The following is an 18653-nucleotide window of genomic DNA, read 5'->3' on the forward strand; positions in this document are numbered from 1 at the left end:
GAAGCAAAATGAAAATTATTGGTATTTCCTTTTCTTCTTTAATTGCAGAGACACAGTTAAGTTTCCTTGAACCCCTTGACCTCAATAGAGAAGGCTCTCCAGATAGCAGAGAGCTCCCCAGTGAAGTAAGGATGGCAGTGAGCGGTAAGCAGGTGAATACTCTTTTCTATAAGCTCTCTCGCTCATTTGTTTATGCTGTTGTTCTGCTGGATGATACAGAAGCTTTTGGTGTGACAGGGTTTTAACTTTAGGGCTACTTATTCCAGAAATTTTTATAAATTATCAGTTTAGCACTGCTTATAAAAATATCACCATTTCTTCTGTTTATTTATTTTTGTTTTTTGAAACAGGGTTTCTCTACATAGCCCAGGTTGTCCTAGAACTTACTATGTAGACCAGGCTGGCCTCAAACTTAAAGAGATTCACTTGTCTCTGATTCCTGAGTGCTGGGATGAAGTGTGTGCACCCCCAAGACAGGACACTTCCCATTTCTTGAGTACTTTAATTATTTCTGTTAGAGATGGGAAAAGAAAGATTTAGAATGTTTATGTTATTTGTTATTGTGTATTACTATTAATGATGGAACTACAACCTGAACATAAATTTGTGTCTAAATCTATAATGACATTTTCCATTACATACAGATAAGTAGCAGAAATGAACAATGGGGAAATCACTATATAACAAACATTTTACAACATTAATTTATAAATGTTATCAGAAATACAAAGGGAAGACAAATAAATGAATCTATGTTTGCATCATTAACCATCCCTGACCACACAGGCTTTTCCATAAACATAAAGCTGAGATTATTAACGTGATCTAGGAGCCCATTAATCCTAGCCCTAGAGAGGCAGAGGCAGCAGAGGCAGCAGAGGCAGCAGAGGCAGCAGAGGCAGCAGAGGCAGCAGAGGCAGGAGGCAGAGGCATTTCTGAGTTCAAGGTTAGTCTGGTTAACATAGTGAGTTCCAGGACAGCTAGGACTATACAGAGAAACCGAAAACCTTTTTTCTTTTCTTTTCTTTTCTTTTCTTTTCTTTTCTTTTCTTTTCTTTTCTTTTCTTTTCTTTTCTTTTCTTTTCTTTCTTTCTTTCTTTCTTTTTGAGACAAAAATTTTTATAGAGAGTGTGTGTGTGTGTATATTCCATGTTATCTTTCTCAGTCACCTCCTTACTTTTGAGACAGAATGTGTCTCTCACTGAATCTGGAGCTCACTATTGTGGCTAAACTGGCTAGCCAACAAAACCCAAAAGGACCCATCTCTGCTGCCCTCCCTGTCCCCCTAGTGCAGGAGTGACAAGTGTACACTACTAGCTTATCTATGATTGCTGAGGAGTTAAACTCAGGTCCTCATACTTGAGTAGAAAGAACTTTACCCACTTAGCCATCTCTCTGGGTCCTCTACTGTGTATTTTTCATGTTGGAGTTGACTAAGTAATTTTCCAGTAATTCTGTTGCTGTAAAAAGCAGTTTGAGGGAGGATTGAATAACTTTTTCTATAGAAGTAAAATGTTTGCTTATATTTATGTTTATGGTCCTGAACACTTTTAAAGAGACTTAAATTTCTCATTCTTTTTTTATACTGTAAAGGGATATTTGGAAACAACTTTCACAGTAGATGTTAGATCCTTTTTTAGTTTTTGCACTGCAGGTAATTGGTTAGAACCTCTGATTTCATGAATCATATATAAATTCCTTGGAGCCTGGTGTGTAATAGACTGGGATTTCTTAATGGTAGTGGAGGAAAAGTTAGTTTCTGGTGCATATCTACTGAGTATACATGAAGAACAGAGTGTTAGTAGTATAGTTACTACATACAGATGAAGCCCTACAAGCCTTTAGTTAGCAAGGCTGCTTTCATACCCATCTGTAATCACAAAAGATACTGTTCTTTGGGCCAAAGAACATAAACCCTATTTAGAATTTATAATGTGCATGTCTGCATTGTTGCATATCAAATGAGACCTTTTCACTGTTACTGTTCATGCCTATGTATGCCACTAATCTTGGAAGTTTCCTTTATAAGAAGTTGAAGTGTGGCCTCGATTACTGTAATCTACCTGCCTCTGTCTCCTGAGTGCTGGGATTAAAAAAGCAATGTATTATACCTTGCAGTTTGAAACAGTTTCTGTTTGTTTGCTTTCATTTTATGAGACAGGCTTTCTCTGTGTAGCCGTGACTGTCTTGGAACTCACTCTGTAGACCAGGCTAGCCTCAAACTTAGAGATCTGCTGCCTCTGCCTCCTGAGTGCTGCATGTAAGGTATGTGCCATCACTGCCTGGCTCCCCAAATACATCTTTTAAAAAAGATTTATTTATTTATTATATGTAAGTACACTGTAGCTGTCTTCAGACACTCCAGAAGAGGGTGTCAGATTTCATTACAGATGGTTGTGAGCCACCATGTGGTTGCTGGGATTTGAACTCAGGACCTCTGGAAGAGCAGTCAGTGCTCTTAACCACTGAGCCATCTTACCAGCCCCCCAAATACATTTTAAAAAACTGTGTTTCTTAAAATATTAAATTAGACAGAGTATAAAACATATAACTGGTTTGGCACAAGTAGAAGTGTATATATAGCAATAGTTTTTTCTGCTTTGAAAGTTTTATGACTGTTCAGTGATATTAGCTTGTTAATGGGGGATAGCTGCTTGGTAGTACTGACTTGTGGAGAGCATCCTCCTTATAACTACAGTCTCTCTTAATTTGATTTCTTACAGTAGTCAATTTTCTTTGTAAATAGTGGAATAATATTTTCTCTATTGTGTCTGAGAATTTTCTTTAAGGTGTATTATCACATAGATACCATTTCCAGGTGAGTTAGGAGAAGTTGTTTCAAGACAAACCGATAATTTAGTAAGTTTTTATGTGAATTAAGAGTCATATAGAAGCACTTGGGAGGCAGAGGCAGGTGGACCTCTGAGTATGAAGCCAGCCTGGTCTACAGAGTTGAGTTCCAGGACAGCCAAGACTCAACAAAGAAACCTTGTCTTGAAACACAAACAAACAAAATCTCCCCCATCACCCCCCCTAAAAAAAAGATTTTCAGTTTTCTGACGTAGTGGCATGATATTGTCATCTATAAATAGAGTAGGCGGAGTTCACTGCTCTCCTGGGATGTGCCCTGAGCGTCACATATCGAACATACCTACAAAGAATTGTAATTCTGTGTCTTGAGTACCACTTTTGATATCTGATTGTGTGGTATTTCACTTATTTATTTTATACGTACGTTGTGTGTGTATGTGTGTGTGTGTAAGTTAGAAGACAATTTGCAGGAAATAGATTTTTTTGTTTTTTTGTCTTGCAGGGGATAGGGTTTTTTCCATCCATGTAGATTCTAGGGATTGAAGTCAAGTCAGCAGAGTTGGTGTTAAATATCCTCACCCTCTGAGCCATCTTGCCTGGATGGTATTTTACAACAAAAGAAACAGCTCTTAGAGACTAAATCTCATCAGTTGCATAGTCCTAATAAAAGTGCTCTGCTCATGCTTTCTGCCCTGTAACGCCTTTCTGGCAGTTAATATTTAAATAGACCGTTTCAGTGGTACTGAGGGAAATGTCTTTATTTTTAAGATAAGAATTTTCAGAAACATTCCAAGTTTTGTATAACGTTGTTAGAAGTCATTTCAATCACAGTGAGACAATAATAGAAAGACTCTTTTTTCTTAAATACATTAATAGTTATGGGTACATTCACTGTATTTTATAGAACAGCAGATGAGTACAAAGAAATACAGTGTTTTTGTGAGCACTCGTGACATTCCTTTTATACCACATTTTTGTGCTTAGTGAACTTTAGAATGCCAAGTAGCTTCTTGGTAACCACTAACCTTCAGTAACTGAAGACTGCTTGCAAATTTAGGGTGTGTGTGCTTCCCTCTCTTTGCTCAAATAGCTTTGCATGCACATTATAGTATTTCCTTGTAAGATCTTTGAATAGTACAACCTAGGTTTGTAAGAAACTTAGTGACTAACCTTGGAATATCATGTAGAACTTTCAGACACACTTTAATTTCTTGATTTCCTACAGAAAAATTAGTTTAAACCAGCAAAATGGCTCAGCAGGTAAAAATGCTTGCTGTGCAAGCTTAATGATCTGTGTTTGATTCCTGAAACCCATATTAAAGGCTGGGTGATACACATGCATAACCCCAGTACTCCCATGGCAAGGAGGGGGTGGAGACAGAACTGAAGCTTGAGAGCTGGCAGGTTCCATGTCATCTGACACAAGCTACAGTCATTTGAGAGGAGGAAACCTCAATTAAGAAAATACCCCCAGAAGACTGAGCTATAGGCAATCCTATAGGGTGTTTTTTTAAATTAATGATTGATGGGGGAGGGCTCAGCTCATTTTGGGTGGATCCAACCCTGTGCTGTTGATCTGGGTTCTGTAAGAAAGCAGGCTGAGCAAGTCATGAGATCAAGCCAGTAAGCAGCGCCCTCCATGGCTTCTGCATCAGCTCCTGCCTCCAGGTTCCTGCCTTGACTGTCTTTGATGATGCACTATGATAGGGAATTATAAGTGACATAACCCCTTTCCTGCCCACGTTGCTTTTGGTCATGGTGTTTCATCACAGCAATAGACAGCCAGCCACCCTGGAATACAAAGTGTGGCAGAAACAACAGAGACCTTACCTCAACAAGGGAAAAGGAGGGAGCCAACTCGCAAACTTTCACATGTATACACATATGGCATGGACAAACAACAAATAAACTCACTTATATCCTAAGTAAATAATAGTTGGAAACTATGTATGCAAGGTACTAGCAATTACAGGAGCAAGAGAGAAACCTTAAGTGGCTTCAGGAAACTGACGGCCTTTTCTCTAGGTCTTTACATACTTAAGTCTTCGCTTTCAGTCCTTGGTTTTGAATCTGGTAAAAGTTGATAGGTGTTGGTTCTTGGAAAGTAAATGAAATGTGTCTTGTTCTTTGCAGGAAAAGACATAAACGAAAGCTGTCACTTACAGTTGCTGTTTGCCATGCTCTTTAGGTTGCTAATAGGGAAGATTGTACGAAGGAGAGCCCTCCTCCTGCAGTCTCATCTAGTACCCGGGTATCCTGCCCGCTGTGTAACCAAGACTTTCCTCCCACAAAGATTGAACAGCACGCCATGTACTGCAATGGTCTGATGGAGCAGGAAACAGGTAAAAACTCAGGAGAGCCTAGTTTTGTTTGTTTGTTTCTTTCTGTCTTTTCAAATAAGATTTATTTATTTATTATATGTAAGTACACTGTAGCTGTCTTCAGATACACCAGAAGAGGGCATCTCATTACGGGTGGTTGTGAGCCACCATGTGGTTGCTGGGATTTGAACTCAGGACCTTTGGAAGATCAGTCAGTGCTCTTACCTACTGAGCCATCTCGCCAGCCCCTTTTGTTTTTTTTTTTTGAGATTGGGTTTTACTATATAGCCTTGACTGGAACTCATTCTGTAGACCAGGCTGGCCTTGTACTCTGTGATCCTTCTGCCTCTGCATCCTGATGCTGGGGTTAAAGTGTGAATCACCATGCCCAGCTGACAGCATAACTCCTAACATGTTTGCATGGTACTTTTATAATCCCGTATAATACAGTTCAGGAACTCTTTCCTCAAAGTTGCTATTGTTTATATCTAGTTAATTTTCTAGTACATTCGTGTTCTTTGTCCTTAGTAGGTCTATTATCTAGTACCAAGTTCCTCATGAGAAGGTAAAGGGAAAAAGCCTTTTCTTTTAATGTTCCATTTGCTGTTTACTGTGAATAGCTGAAAAGCCAATGCAATGCAGTAGACCTTTTCTTTCAACTTACATGTTTAAACGTTGGGATTCTTAAGGAACTTGAAGCTTAAGTTTTAGAGTGGTCCATTTTTTATTTAAAATAAATCTCTTGGTGGTTTATTTCAACAGACATTCTACTTAGAGACAGCTATTAAAAATATCCCTCATTCATATGTCTGTCCTATATGTATCTGCTGAGTTACACTGAAATTAATGTTACCTTTCTAAGATTATACAGTGTGAGATGTTGGCCAAGAAAATATTTTTGTTAATCATACCCCTTGATATAACATCTGGATTCTGCCTTTCTGTTTACCGTTTTTAACATCTAGCAAAATAGTGTCAACATAGCTAGCTCTCCCTGAACTAACATATAAATGACATGTAAGCCTTAGGTAATTGGAAGTGTTGCAAACTTCTTTGTGCTACTTGGTTTTTATAACTTAAATGTATTTAAATTTGAAATTGTATATGTGTGGAGTATTTTATACATTAAAATGATGAGAAAGGACCTCTTGGCTCAGCTACAGTGGTAAGCCATGAGTTGTCAGTCTAGCCATCCATGACCCTAAGGTTCAAGATTGTCCTTCCCAAAGACACCCTGCGTAGACTAGTATTCTGCTGGATTTTTTTGCTTACCACCCATGTCATAACTGTCAGAGATCCCAGGGCAGGTAAAATGGCCAGTGGGTAAGGGCATCTGCTACCATACCTGATAATGTTGGGGAGATCTTTTGTGCATTATGTATTCAAATGCTGATTTCTGTACCCAGAGGTCTGGTTGCAGTCTGGACCTTGGCATTGCCATTATTATGAAGCATCTCCTGACTCAGTGTTCTGTAAACATTGTTCTCCACCACCTTCTTATTGGTTAAGTAAAGAACTGAGTAGCCAATAGCTGGGCAGGAGAGGAAAAGGCAGGGCTTCTGGGCCCAGAGAGAGAGAGGGAGGGAAGAAGAAAGTCAGAGAGGCAGAGAGACAGAAGAAAAAGGAGCAGCCAGGGCGAGATTTAGATGACAGGTAACAGGCTGTATGGCTGGGAAGAAGGGCAGGTCAGCATAGTCGGGTTATATCAGAATAACCTCAGACACCTCCGCGGCTGCCTAGCTATTGTACCTAAAGCTTATAATAAGTCTCGTTGTCATTATTCAGAGCAAGGGCAGGCTTAGGAAGCAGTACTATTACATGATAACCTATTTCTGATCCCTGAATCCCACAGATGTAGGGCTAGAAAGAGGGCATTGAGTATCCTCCTCTCCAGCTGTTCCTCTGGGCAGGGTCTCGGAACGTGGGGCTGACATTTTCTCAGCTAGACTAGACTTTAGCAAGCTCCAGTGATCCTCCTGACTCAGTCTGATCAGAGATGGGCTTACAGGCACTGTGTGTGGGATGACCAGCTTGTTACATGTGCACTGTGTACTTGTTACATGTGCACTGTGTACTTGTTACATGTGTACTATGTACTTGTTACATGTGCACTGTGTACTTGTTACATGTATACTATGTACTTGTTACATGTGCACTCTGTACTTGTTAGATGTGTACTGTGTACTGGTCTTTATGGTTGTGCAGTGAACACTTTTAATCACCAAGCCATCTCCAGGCCCCGGAACACTTAGAGCAATTGTTGGCAAGACTTTTATGTGGGTTACTAGAGAAGTTTTAAAGCAAGGTTTCTGCTACCAAGGGGTTTGTGGTCTTATTGGGAAAGTAATTATAGTTGTTTAGAGTAAATGCCCCTGCTGAAATGAGTCCAGTGGGAGAAGGAGAGCAGTGAATCGGGTCATGTCCGAGAGACACTGGGGTCACAGTCTGGACCATGAAAGCTGCCATTTTAGGCCTTGTAGATTTTGGAGCAGGGAATTCTCACTGGAACCATCCCATCGTCTGCTTACTCTTGTTGTCTCGGGAACCATTTGGAGATCTAGGTAGGCTGGTCAAGTTAGGAATTACATGAAACACTTTACTGTATGTGGCCTCTACTTGGTTCTCAGCAAATCTGATCTCTTAGTTTCTGCCACCTTGCCCATGTCCACGGCTTCCTTGTTAGAGGCAGAAATTGGTGATGTTTTTTGTTCCTCTTAACATAATTTCTAAATCTTGATAGCAGGCTTCTCATACCAAAGAGGGAAAGTTTCCCATCTCGAGAATGGGAATAAGCCACAAAACAGAGCCTGGAGACCATTTATCTAATTCCTGAGGCGTAGAGTAAGAGGTTTCTTACCTCTCAGTTGAATACCCAGGTTTCTCCCTCCCTCCGTGTCTCCCTGAAGCTGATCCTAGACATGCTTGGTTTGGCTGTGTAACAGGAATAGTAATTAGCATCATTTACATGGAATGTCTGCCATTTATGCCTAGTTACCGTGCAGCACAATAACAATTATGCATGTCATTAAAGATGTGTCTGATTAACTTTGCTGTAAGTTTTATTTGATTACAATACTACATTGTGGTTAAGCTAGCTTGTGTGCTCAGTTTATTCAGTAGCATGGCTATCTGATCAGAACTATAAAAAAGTAGAATGTTCTTTAAAAGGACTGTTTGTGAGGGATAAGATTCACTACATTGTTCTAGACCAGGACAAGACTGAACTGCCTTTGTTATTTATTTCCTGGAATACATATTGGAGATCATTTTATGTAAACACTTAGGCAAAATAAAGCTCCCTTCTTACTCAGTAAGTATGTATTACTACCTACTATATATCAGATACATTGAATTAATATAGAAGTTACTACTCTCATGGAGTGTACATTCTGGTGTCGGAAAGTAAACCACGGAACAACTAAGCAAGTAGCATGTCAAGTGGTGATAAAGTTTTAAAATTGATTTTGTGTGGGTGTGCATGTGCACATGTGTGTGCAGATGTATGAAGGTCAACCCCAGCTGTGACTCCTTGGGAGCCATCCACTTCGTTTTTGGAACAAGGTCTCTCACTAGGACCTGGGGCTTAATAGTTAAGACTAACCTGACTAGCCAGTGAACTCCAGGAATCCTCCAGTCTCTACCTCCCTAATGCTAGGATTACAAGGGTACACCATCATGCTTGTGTGGCAGGTAACTGCCTAGACTGTTTCTCTACCTTGTGGTAAGTATTTTAGGGAAAAAAGTACAAAGCACAAGAAGGGAATAGAGAGTAACAATGTAACAATTTAAAATAGTTGTCAGAAAGGTCCTGTTTAAGATAGTAGTGACATTTGGGGCTGGAGAGGTAGCTAAGCAGTTAGCACTTGCTGTGCTTGCAGAGGGCCTGGGTTTGATCCCCAGCACCCACATAGTGGCTTATAAATATGACTCTAGATCCAGGGGGTTCAACACTGTCTTTGACCTCTGAAGTCACATGTGTATGTTCAGGCAAACACTCATTCACATAAAATAAAAATAATAATAATAATAATAATAATAATAATAATAATAATAATAAAGGAAGGTGGCATTTGAGTAGAGACCTAAAGGAAATGGGGGAATTTTAAGGTGAGAGAGTGTACTAGTTAGGGTTCTCTAGAGTAACAGAACTTACAGAATGAATCTCTCTCTCCCTCCCACCCTCTCTCTCCCTCCCACCCTTCTCCTCTCTCTTTATATGTGTGTGCATGTGTGTGTTTAATACACACATGCGCACATGCACACTGAATTAACTGAGCGCACAAGCTGTGAATGTAAGGTCCAAGAATTCAGTAGTCATTCAGTCCACAAGGCTGGATGTCCCAGCTGGTCTTAAGTATATGCTAGAATAAGGCTCTAATGCCATTGAAGTAATAGATGTGCTAGCAAGATGAGGGCAAACAAGCAAAGAGCATACACTTTCTTCTGTGCCCTTAAATAGAGTTGCAGGAGAGGGTATAGCCCAGATTAAAGGTGTATCTTTCTGCCTTAAGATCTGGATCAAAGTTGTATGTCTTCCTACCTCAAAGATCCTTACTAGAAGTGGATTCACCCACTTCAAACTAAGTTAAAAATCAGGTATGCTCTCCATTTCTGGATTGTAGTCCATTCCAGATGTTGTTAAGTTGACAGCTAATAGTAGCCATTACAAGAAGAGAATATGTTACCATGCTAGCTGGTTTTATGTTAGCTTGACAAAAGCTAGAATAATTTGGGAAGAGGGAATCTTAGTTGAGAAAATGTCCCTACCAGATTGGCCTTCGAGCAAGTTGCTGATACATTTTCTTGATTGATGATTGACGTGGGAGGGACCAGCTTACTGTGGGCAGTGCCACTTCTCAGCTGGTGATGCTATAAGAAAGCAGGCTGAGCAAGCCATAAAGAGTAATCCAGTAAGCTGCACTCTTCCAAAGCCTCTGCACAGCTCCTGCCTCCAGGTTCCTGTCCAGGTTCCTGCCCTGACTTCCTTCGGTGATATGGAGCTGTAAGCTGAAATAAACCCTTTCCTCCCCAAGTTGCTTTAGGTCTTACTACAGCAACAGAAGCCCCAACTAAGGCAGTTAGAGATAGAAGGGGAAAAAGTAGCTTCAGACTTCTCACACGTTAACAGGGTTAAGTATAGCTGGAGCCGAGCAAATGAAAGAGATAAACCAGAGACTAGAGAAAAATTGGGAAGGCACAGGTAGATCACAGAGCTCTAGACTCTAAAAAGGACTTTGACTTTTCCTCTTGAGAGTAATCACTGGAAAGACTTGAGCAAAGAGTGTATGTTTAAGCAGAGAATGGTAATTTTAAGAAAAGCGTCGCTCAGGTTGCTGCTGGATAATAGATTATTAGAACGGGGACCAGGGTAGAGCTGGGAGAATTGAGGCAGCGTTTAGCTTTGGGCAGTCTGATAGAGTGGAGGGAATGTAGGCTTGGGAGCCAGGCATATGGGGATTTAAATGTTATCATAGTACTTGCTAGCTGGGTACTATTTACCTCTTTTGGAATCAGGCTCCTCATCTGTAAACTTAGTCCAACAGTAGGGCCATGAGAATCTGAGGCACTCTGTAATGTGCATGGTAGATATAGAAAGCATTATGCTAAGGTATCTAATAAATTTTGAACTACTTCTTCCTGTTTATGTCGTATTTCTAGGGTCTGTGTTTTTAGTAGGTAGATAAGCTGTCAGTTGGGTACAAGTAAGGGAAAGATGGACATCAAGGCTTAAGTCAAAACAGGAAACTAAGTTAAACCAGGAGTATAGTGGCCCACGCCTTTAATCCCAGCACTGGGGAGGCAGAGGTAGGCGAATCTCTGAGTTCAAGGCCAGCCTGGTCTACATAGAGAGTTCCAGGATATCCAGGGCTGGGCAGAGACCCTCTGTCTCAAAACAAAACAAAAATAAATTAGTAAGAGATACATAGAAGTAGGGTTTAGGAAGCTACATGCATCAGCTGTGTTTACTTTTGCCTTAGTAGATGGTTATTGTATAGAGTCATACATGATATATTTCTCAAGTTAGACAAAGTTGGACCTTTCCTGTCTTATATATCTGTTAGTGACTGATCTGAATGTAATTTGTGAAGCTCTCCAGTGATCTTTTTTGTATTAGTGTGGAGTTTGTAGTACTCAGAATTCGTAGATTAGCTATATTGCTATTAGTACATATTTTAAAGTGTTAGCAGTTGTGAAATGGGATAGGTTTAATAGAAAAAAAATGTGGATTTAGGGTGGTGTGGGGAGATACACAAATTAGAAATAGGCTCTGGTCTCAAGGAGATCATTGTTTAGCTGGATAGACAAGAAGTGTGCATAAGTAGCTGTGATACCATGCTAAAACTACTTGGGGAGCTAAACGAAGAGGGTCCTGTGCTGTTTTGGGGAGAACATTATTGGAAATTTAAAGTCAAGGGGCACTACTGTAAGATAACATAAGTCACTTAGATACAAGCATGTAAGGCTCTACAGAATAGAGCAGCAATTAAACGTGGTACTTTGGGCAGTGCGGAGGGCAGAAGGAGAGCGACACATGGAGCTTGAGCTCAGATTCAGATTGGGGGAAGATGTGTTTTCAGCTTTGAAAGTTATTTGTATGTTTATTTCTGTTTCATATATTGTACTCTGTGGGTACAAGTGTTAAAAATACATTTTAGCTGAGTGTGGAGGCTGAGGCAGGAGGACTGCAAATTTGAAGCCTGGGTGGCATTGAACCTGTGCCAATCCTCCTGTCTCAGCTTCCTGAGTGCTAGAATTATAGGCTTATGCCACCCCATAGTTTAAAGTTGGTGATGGGTATGATATGTGGAGTGATAGTCCAGGTGCAGTAGTGTGCACCTGTAATACTGGTACTGGGAAGTAGAGGCAATCCTTGACTACACAAAGAGATTGCTGGTGGGCTGCCGGAGAAAATATGTGTAGATAATGTTTATATAACATAAAACACATTGTTGTCTGCCTGCAGCCGTATCCACTTAGGATCTCCAGTATCTTTGTTCTTCTCATCTTGTTTTTAACACTGACCTGTGTTATCCTACTCACTATGCTTTGATGTTGAAGAACCAGTGTTTTGGGACTTTGATTTTCTTGGAGAGGTCTGACCCCAGACAGGACACCAACAACAGACCAAAGAAATGATCCCACTCAAGTCTACACTGGTGAACAGTGAGCTTTGAGGGTTACCTAATAGGTGCATGGGTGAATCATAGGCATTTGTATCATGGAACATTCCACCCTCAAGTGCATGAGCACTCATAGAGCCTTCCTCCCTGGAGCTCTCTAGCCAACCTGTCAGCAGTTTCACCTTGTGTACTGTTTATCAAACCTCTGGGAGGGCCTTATTAGTCCTATACATTTCTGAGTCTTTCAAGTATGTTTCATGGATGATAGTGTAAATCTCATACTGAATTTAGGTATGAGGCACACACTGTCTGGTTGTCTTTTTATGGTTTTATGATTAAGTGGTGCTTGGCAGTGGTGGTGTGTGTGCCTTTAATCTCAGCACTCAGGAGGCAAAAGCCGGTGGATCTCTGTGAGTTGGAAGCCAGCCTGGTCTACAGATTTAGTTCTAGGATAGCCAAGGCTACACAGAGAAACCATGTCTTGAAAAATAAAACAAACAAGCAAAATCTAATTGTTCTGGGATTTCAAATCCAAATAGATAGAATGGTGTGTTTTCAAGGTATAAAATTTTTAGGGTGATAGTATTGATAAGAATATATTTTTTGAAAAGATTTATTTATTTTGTATATGTGAGTACACTGTAGCTGTTTTCAAACACACCAGAAGAAGGCATCAGATCCCATTACAGATGGTTGTGAGCCACCATGTGGTTGCTGGGATTTGAACTTAGGACCTCTGGAAAAACAGTCAGTGCTCTTAATGTCTGAGCACTTCAGCCCAAGAATATTTTTATATGAATACTTTTGTGTCTTTATGAGGAAAGACGCTGAGCAAACTAGGCACAGAGGTAACTATAGCAGCATTGCATGTTAAAGTCAAGAGATGAACTTTCAAATGCACCTCTTGAGAGAGAAATTGGGAATGTAGAGCAGTGGTAAAGTATTTGTCTTACATTCATGAGGCTCTGAGTTCAATCCCCACCACCATCAGGAAGCAAACAGTGGGCAAGCTCGTCTCTAAACTTGAAATTACCACAGCCTGAGCAGGGACAGGGGTTCTTTAGCATTGTAGTATTGGCTCTGGAGTCTGTCTGCCTTTAAATCATGTTGCAGAGGAGTAATTTACAAACTTAAGACTGCTAAGCTTTTTAAATACAGTCATTGTTAAAATGGACCCAATAATGTCTGGGTTTTGAGGGTTTTAAAAAGGACTTACATTTAGGAACTATCAACATAATTAATTATATGAGTGTTTTGAGTTAGAAGTTATCAATTCTCTCCTTCCACAGTGTGGGTCCGAAATCCAGATTAAAGGCAGGCCCCTTTATCCACTAAGTGAGAGAGCCATTTATCCCCCTCCCCCACCCCTTTTGGGGAGATGTTTTTGTTCTCTCTCTCTCTCTCTCTCTCTCTCTCTCCCTCTCTCCCCCCCTCCTCCCTCCCTCCCTCCCTCCCTCTTTCCTTCTTTCCTTCCTCTTATATATTTACTCTGTTCCCCCACCTCCCGACTTATTTATTTATTATATACTATTTATTTATATAGCAGTCTGCTACATGTATGCCTGAAGACCAGAAGAGGGCACCAGATCTTATTAAAGAAGGTTATGAGCCATCATGTGTTTGCTGGGAATTGAACTCAGGACCTCTAGAAGAGCAGCCAGTGCTCTTAACCTCTTAGCCATCTCTCCAGTCATTTTTTTTTTGTTTGTTTCTTGTTCTCTCTCTCTTTTTTTTTGGGACCTAGAGCTTGCTGATTAAAACAGACTGGCTGGCCAGCAATCCTCAGAGATCCTCTTGTCTCTGTCTCTCCATCACTGGGACAACAAAAGCCACCCTGTCCTGTTTTTACACAGGGATCAAACTGAGGTCCTTAGGCTTGTGTGCCAAATACTTAACTGCAACCTAATAGATATTTATTTATTCAATAGCTGGTGTAACCCAGATTGTACACACTAAAGATTCAAGTAATTCACAGGATAGGTTGTTTCATACTTCAGTAACTTTTTAAAGATTCTCTGTGGTGTGTTAAGTGTAAGGAAGGCATACTTTGAAAAGAAATGTTTACTTTTTGTTTGCCAAAGACTAGAAAACACTTGATTAAATAACCTACAAGATCATTAAGAGGGATTATGATTTTATAAGCAGATATTTTTGATGTGAGGCAGATACTTCTATCACTTGTATGCCCGCAGTAGAAGTGGGACGTGGTCCTAGTGGAGTAGAGGGGCCAGCTGTGCTTGCTGTCCTACTCTTCCACACTTCGGAAGTGGAGCACTGAGAAGTTTGTCAGGACTGGGGCTTATGTAGGGACTCACCTGTAGCTATCATTACTGCATTTCATACGGTACTTCATTGGATCTGTGGTATACCAGACAGAATTTTGGTATATGTTCTTTGATTGACTGATATTTAGGTAGAACACAGAAACCTTCCTTGGAGTGAACTAGACTTTTATATCTCATGGATTGGCAACAAAGAGGGAACATCTTGTGGCTAGCAGTTTTGGTCACTTGTATTATTTTCAATATTAGAATGGTTGTGGTTTCCCAGTCAGTGAACTTCTTCCTCACAGAATAGGTTTAATTTTTTTTTGGGGGGGATGGGGGGTTTCGAGACAGGGTTTCTCTGTGTAGCCTTGGCTGTCTTGGAACTCACTTTGTAGACCAGGCTACAACTCAGAAATCCGCCTGCCTCTGTCTCCCGAGTGCTGGGATTAAAGGTGTGCGCCACCACACCTGGCAAATTGTTTCTTCTTAGTAAATTTTGTCTTCTATATCCTGAGTCTATTGCCAGCTAACATTTTTTTTTTTTAAATGGTGAAGTATTGACTCGGAGACGAAGAGAGGCCAAGAACAAGAGTGACGGTAGGATAGCTGCACAGCCAGCTCTGGACGCCAGCAGGTAGGTGGGCACCCTCCGTTCCTTATCTGACACAGCAGTAGTTGCACCAAGTGAAGCCACTCGTGCCTGCCCCTGTACTTCTCTGCTTGTCCATCCTGTCATCATTGTTTGAAAGCCTGAATTTCTTTTTCTTATAATTTCAGTGTACACCACTCATCTGTTCTTTTTCAGTGTGTTAAAAATGATCCTGCTTCTGCATTGTTCTAAGGCTGTCTGTTTTCTTTGAATTTATAAATGGGTGTTTGGTGCTTTGGGGAAGCAGTGAGCATTTTTCAATGTCATAATATAGCAGTTGAGTTGCAGGATGTTGAGTAATATAGAAGACTTCCTTGGGATGTGGCTTGTAGCTTGACTAAGAGCACATTCTGAGGAAGAGGTCAGGTGTAGATGTGGCCTCCTGAAAGCAGAGGCGTTTCCAACAGGACATTAGAATAGTGAGTTGTTAGGCAGAAATTTTTGTTTACTTTTTTTTTCTTCTTCATTAAAACTTCATTTTCATTAAAATATAATTACACAATTTTTCCCTTTCCCTCCTCTCAATCCCTCCCATGTCTCTTTCTCACTCCTTCTCAAAAGTATGTCTTTTCTTTGATTATTATAGTTATGTTTGCATACACACGTGCATGCACACGCACACAAATACAACCTGCTGAGTGTGTTTAGTGTTACTTGTATATATGATTTCTGGACTGACCACTGGTATTGGATATCAGTTAGGGGGCTTATCCCTGGGAGACTCTAGTTCTCAGTGGTCGTTACTTGGTTGAAGTTCTTTGTCTAGGCCCTGTGACATTTCTCCCTTTCCAGGTAAACATGTCTGTTGGTGGTGTCATGTTGTTGCAATATATGATACACCTATGGGTGTAGCTTTTAGAAGACACATTCTCACAGCAGACTTTTTTCTTTTGTCTCTTAAAATATTTGTTCTTCCTCTACCATGGTATTTCCTGAGCCTAAGAAGTTCAGTTTTAGTGTAGATATATCCTTTGGGGGTTGGGCTCCCACAATCTGCTGTTCTCTGTATTTTGAGTAGTTGTGATTTTCTGTAATGATTTAAATTTTAAAAACTAGTATGTGAAAAATTTAAGCCTGTATGTATTAATGGAGTGCCATATAATGTTTGATTCATGTATACACTGTGTAATGTTTAAATCAGTTTAAACATCTATTCTTCATTTCTTTGTGGTTAAAAACATTAAAACCCCCTTCTTCTAGCTTGTTAAAATGTAATCACCAGCTATATAGTAGTAAACCCGAACTCCCTACTACTATCTATCTGTAACTTAGTACCAACTAACGACTTCTTCCTGTTCTTCCCTCTCTGTGATCTTACGTTAGTGTAGACCTTCCTCTTGGACTGTATCCCTCACGTTGCTGCAATTCTTATTAATATCTCTATGTTCTTGGACAAGCTGTTAAGGTGGAGAGACTTGTTTTCGTTGTTGTTTATACGTAGCATCTGGTAAGTTGTGTGTGAGGCAGCACTGACAGTAGCTGTATAATGAGCATCTGATATTGCATGTTACTCATCACCATAGGCCCTCCATTTACTTTAGGACAGTGGAGTGGCATAGTTTGTCTTCTCTCTTCTCCCTCCCGTCCCATCAAATACTAGGGATTGAATCTGCGACCTTGTTTGTGCTAAGCAGGCAGTTAACATTCAAACTATGCCCTCAGCCTCTTTTTATTTTCTTTCTCTCTTTCTTTTTTCTCTTATCATTTTAAAGATAAATTATATGTAACCAAGTTATGTAGCCAACGGTAACAAAGTCAGACTTGTCCTGAGTTTAAATGTTCAGGTCTTCCTATATTGCTGCTGCCACTCATTTTTAGGTTAATCCAGAGGTTTTAGAGTATGAATTCTAAATCATGACTAGGTCCAAACATACTTTATTAATTAAAGTGGGAACTGTTATAGTCAGTGCATTTTTTTTTTTTGGCTGATGAAAAATGTTTATTTTGTAGTATTAAACTTCATGCTTCAGGATTTGAGGAACTTTTAGAAAATCTCCCACCCACTCACCCCCACCCCCTCCACCTCCTAAATACCTAATGTGTTGTGTGTGGAGGTCAGCAGACAGCAAGGAGTTGATTTTTTTCTTCTATGATATAGGTCCCAGGGATTGAACTCAGCTCATCAGGCTCACTGACTCATGTATTTCTGCATTCTGCTGATTTATAGAGCATTTTCCTTCAAAAAGGTTGTCATAATGCTTGAAGTGGTAGTTGATTGGTAGGAGGTCAAGTAAATAAATAAAGCAGAATTTTGTAGTTTAGTTTAACTTTTGAGGTGTTAGTTGTATAGTATGTGGTCTGGCGTCCTAATGATGAATTTGGACAATTTCTGCTGACCAGTGTTGCTGCAGGTATCAGTTCTCAGTGCTGTGTTTCTTAATTTGCTGAGTACAAATCTCAGACATAATGGTCTCACTGAACTCCGGAGCTTCAGTGGATCAGACCAGCAGCAGTCCACCAAACACTGACCATGACCTTGTTGAATACCAGTTTGGTTTTGGGAAGTTCTCTGGAATTTCTTGGTCTAGCCATTGAGCTGGTCATTACTAGTGATCATGGACAATTGACTACTGCATGTCGCAGTCTTAAGACGAAATGGTTTGTTGTTCTGTAGAGTAAGAGGTAGGACAGCTCAAACCTTTTTTTTTTTTTGGTTCAACCATGAGGCACCTAGTTATCAAACCTTTCACTTTCCCTCTTTGGCTTCAACAACTTGCAAGGTTCTTTGGCAACTTCTTGAGTCAAGTAAGAGAATCAGCTTCAGTGAGTGCTCTCTCTCGGGTCCTCATTGCCAGCTTCCTGTGGCCAGCCCCTCAGCTCCTTACCTTCACGGCCCTTCTTCTGTGCAGAGCGTCTTGAAGCACTGTGGTGCTCCACGCTCTTTTATCTGCTTCTGTGGATGTTGCTTTGCCTCAGCTGTTTTACCACCTATTTTGCCACATAAGAAAATTAGCTTTTGTTTCACATCATTTCTGTATTATAAAGTAAATATAAACAGCAAATATGTCATTAGTAAAAAAAAATGTAAAAAATGTTCATTAAAATGATGCACAGCATAACCTCATTTATTTAAGAATGTATTTCAGTATCAGATGACAAATTTCAACAGTGTAGAAAACAAAATTACTTTTGTACTAATCTAATAGTAAGAATTAATAATGCTTTTGCATTAATTGATGAATTTTGAAGATATTCTAATCTAACTTTCCTCATAAAGCAGAGCTTGACGTTCATTCTTGCAGGCAGGAGAGTAGTTTGAGATGTTATTTCTGTTATTTTTATTTATTTATTTTTTTTTTTTGGTTTTTCGAGACAGAATTTCTCTGTGTAGCCCTGGCTGTCCTGGAACTCACTTTGTAGACCAGGCTGACCTCGAACTCAGAAATCCGCCTGCCTCTGCCTCCCGAGTGCTGGGATTAAAGGCGTGCGCCACCACGCCCGGCTATTTCTGTTATTTTATTGCCCTTTAGAGAAAATCTTCCAT

At 40.2% G+C, this 18653-nt stretch overlaps 1 protein-coding gene across 4 annotated transcripts in view; it reads left to right on the forward strand.

Moving 5' to 3' along the window:
- The window catches only part of Uimc1 (ubiquitin interaction motif containing 1), a 69472-nt gene that overhangs the window by 43613 nt on the left and 7206 nt on the right, over positions 1–18653 (forward strand). For all 4 annotated transcript variants that reach the window (XM_021180058.2, XM_021180059.3, XM_085831058.1 and 1 more), the window contains 3 exons: positions 49–152; positions 5000–5153; positions 15076–15154. In XM_021180058.2, the coding sequence (XP_021035717.1) occupies positions 49–152; positions 5000–5153; positions 15076–15154 (337 nt within the window). The remainder of the gene's footprint in view (positions 1–48; positions 153–4999; positions 5154–15075; positions 15155–18653) is intronic.

This window comes from Mus caroli, unplaced genomic scaffold (assembly GCF_978045245.1).
Source record: "Mus caroli unplaced genomic scaffold, Mus_caroli_1 scaffold_15, whole genome shotgun sequence".
Classification (NCBI taxonomy): Eukaryota; Metazoa; Chordata; class Mammalia; order Rodentia; family Muridae; genus Mus; species Mus caroli.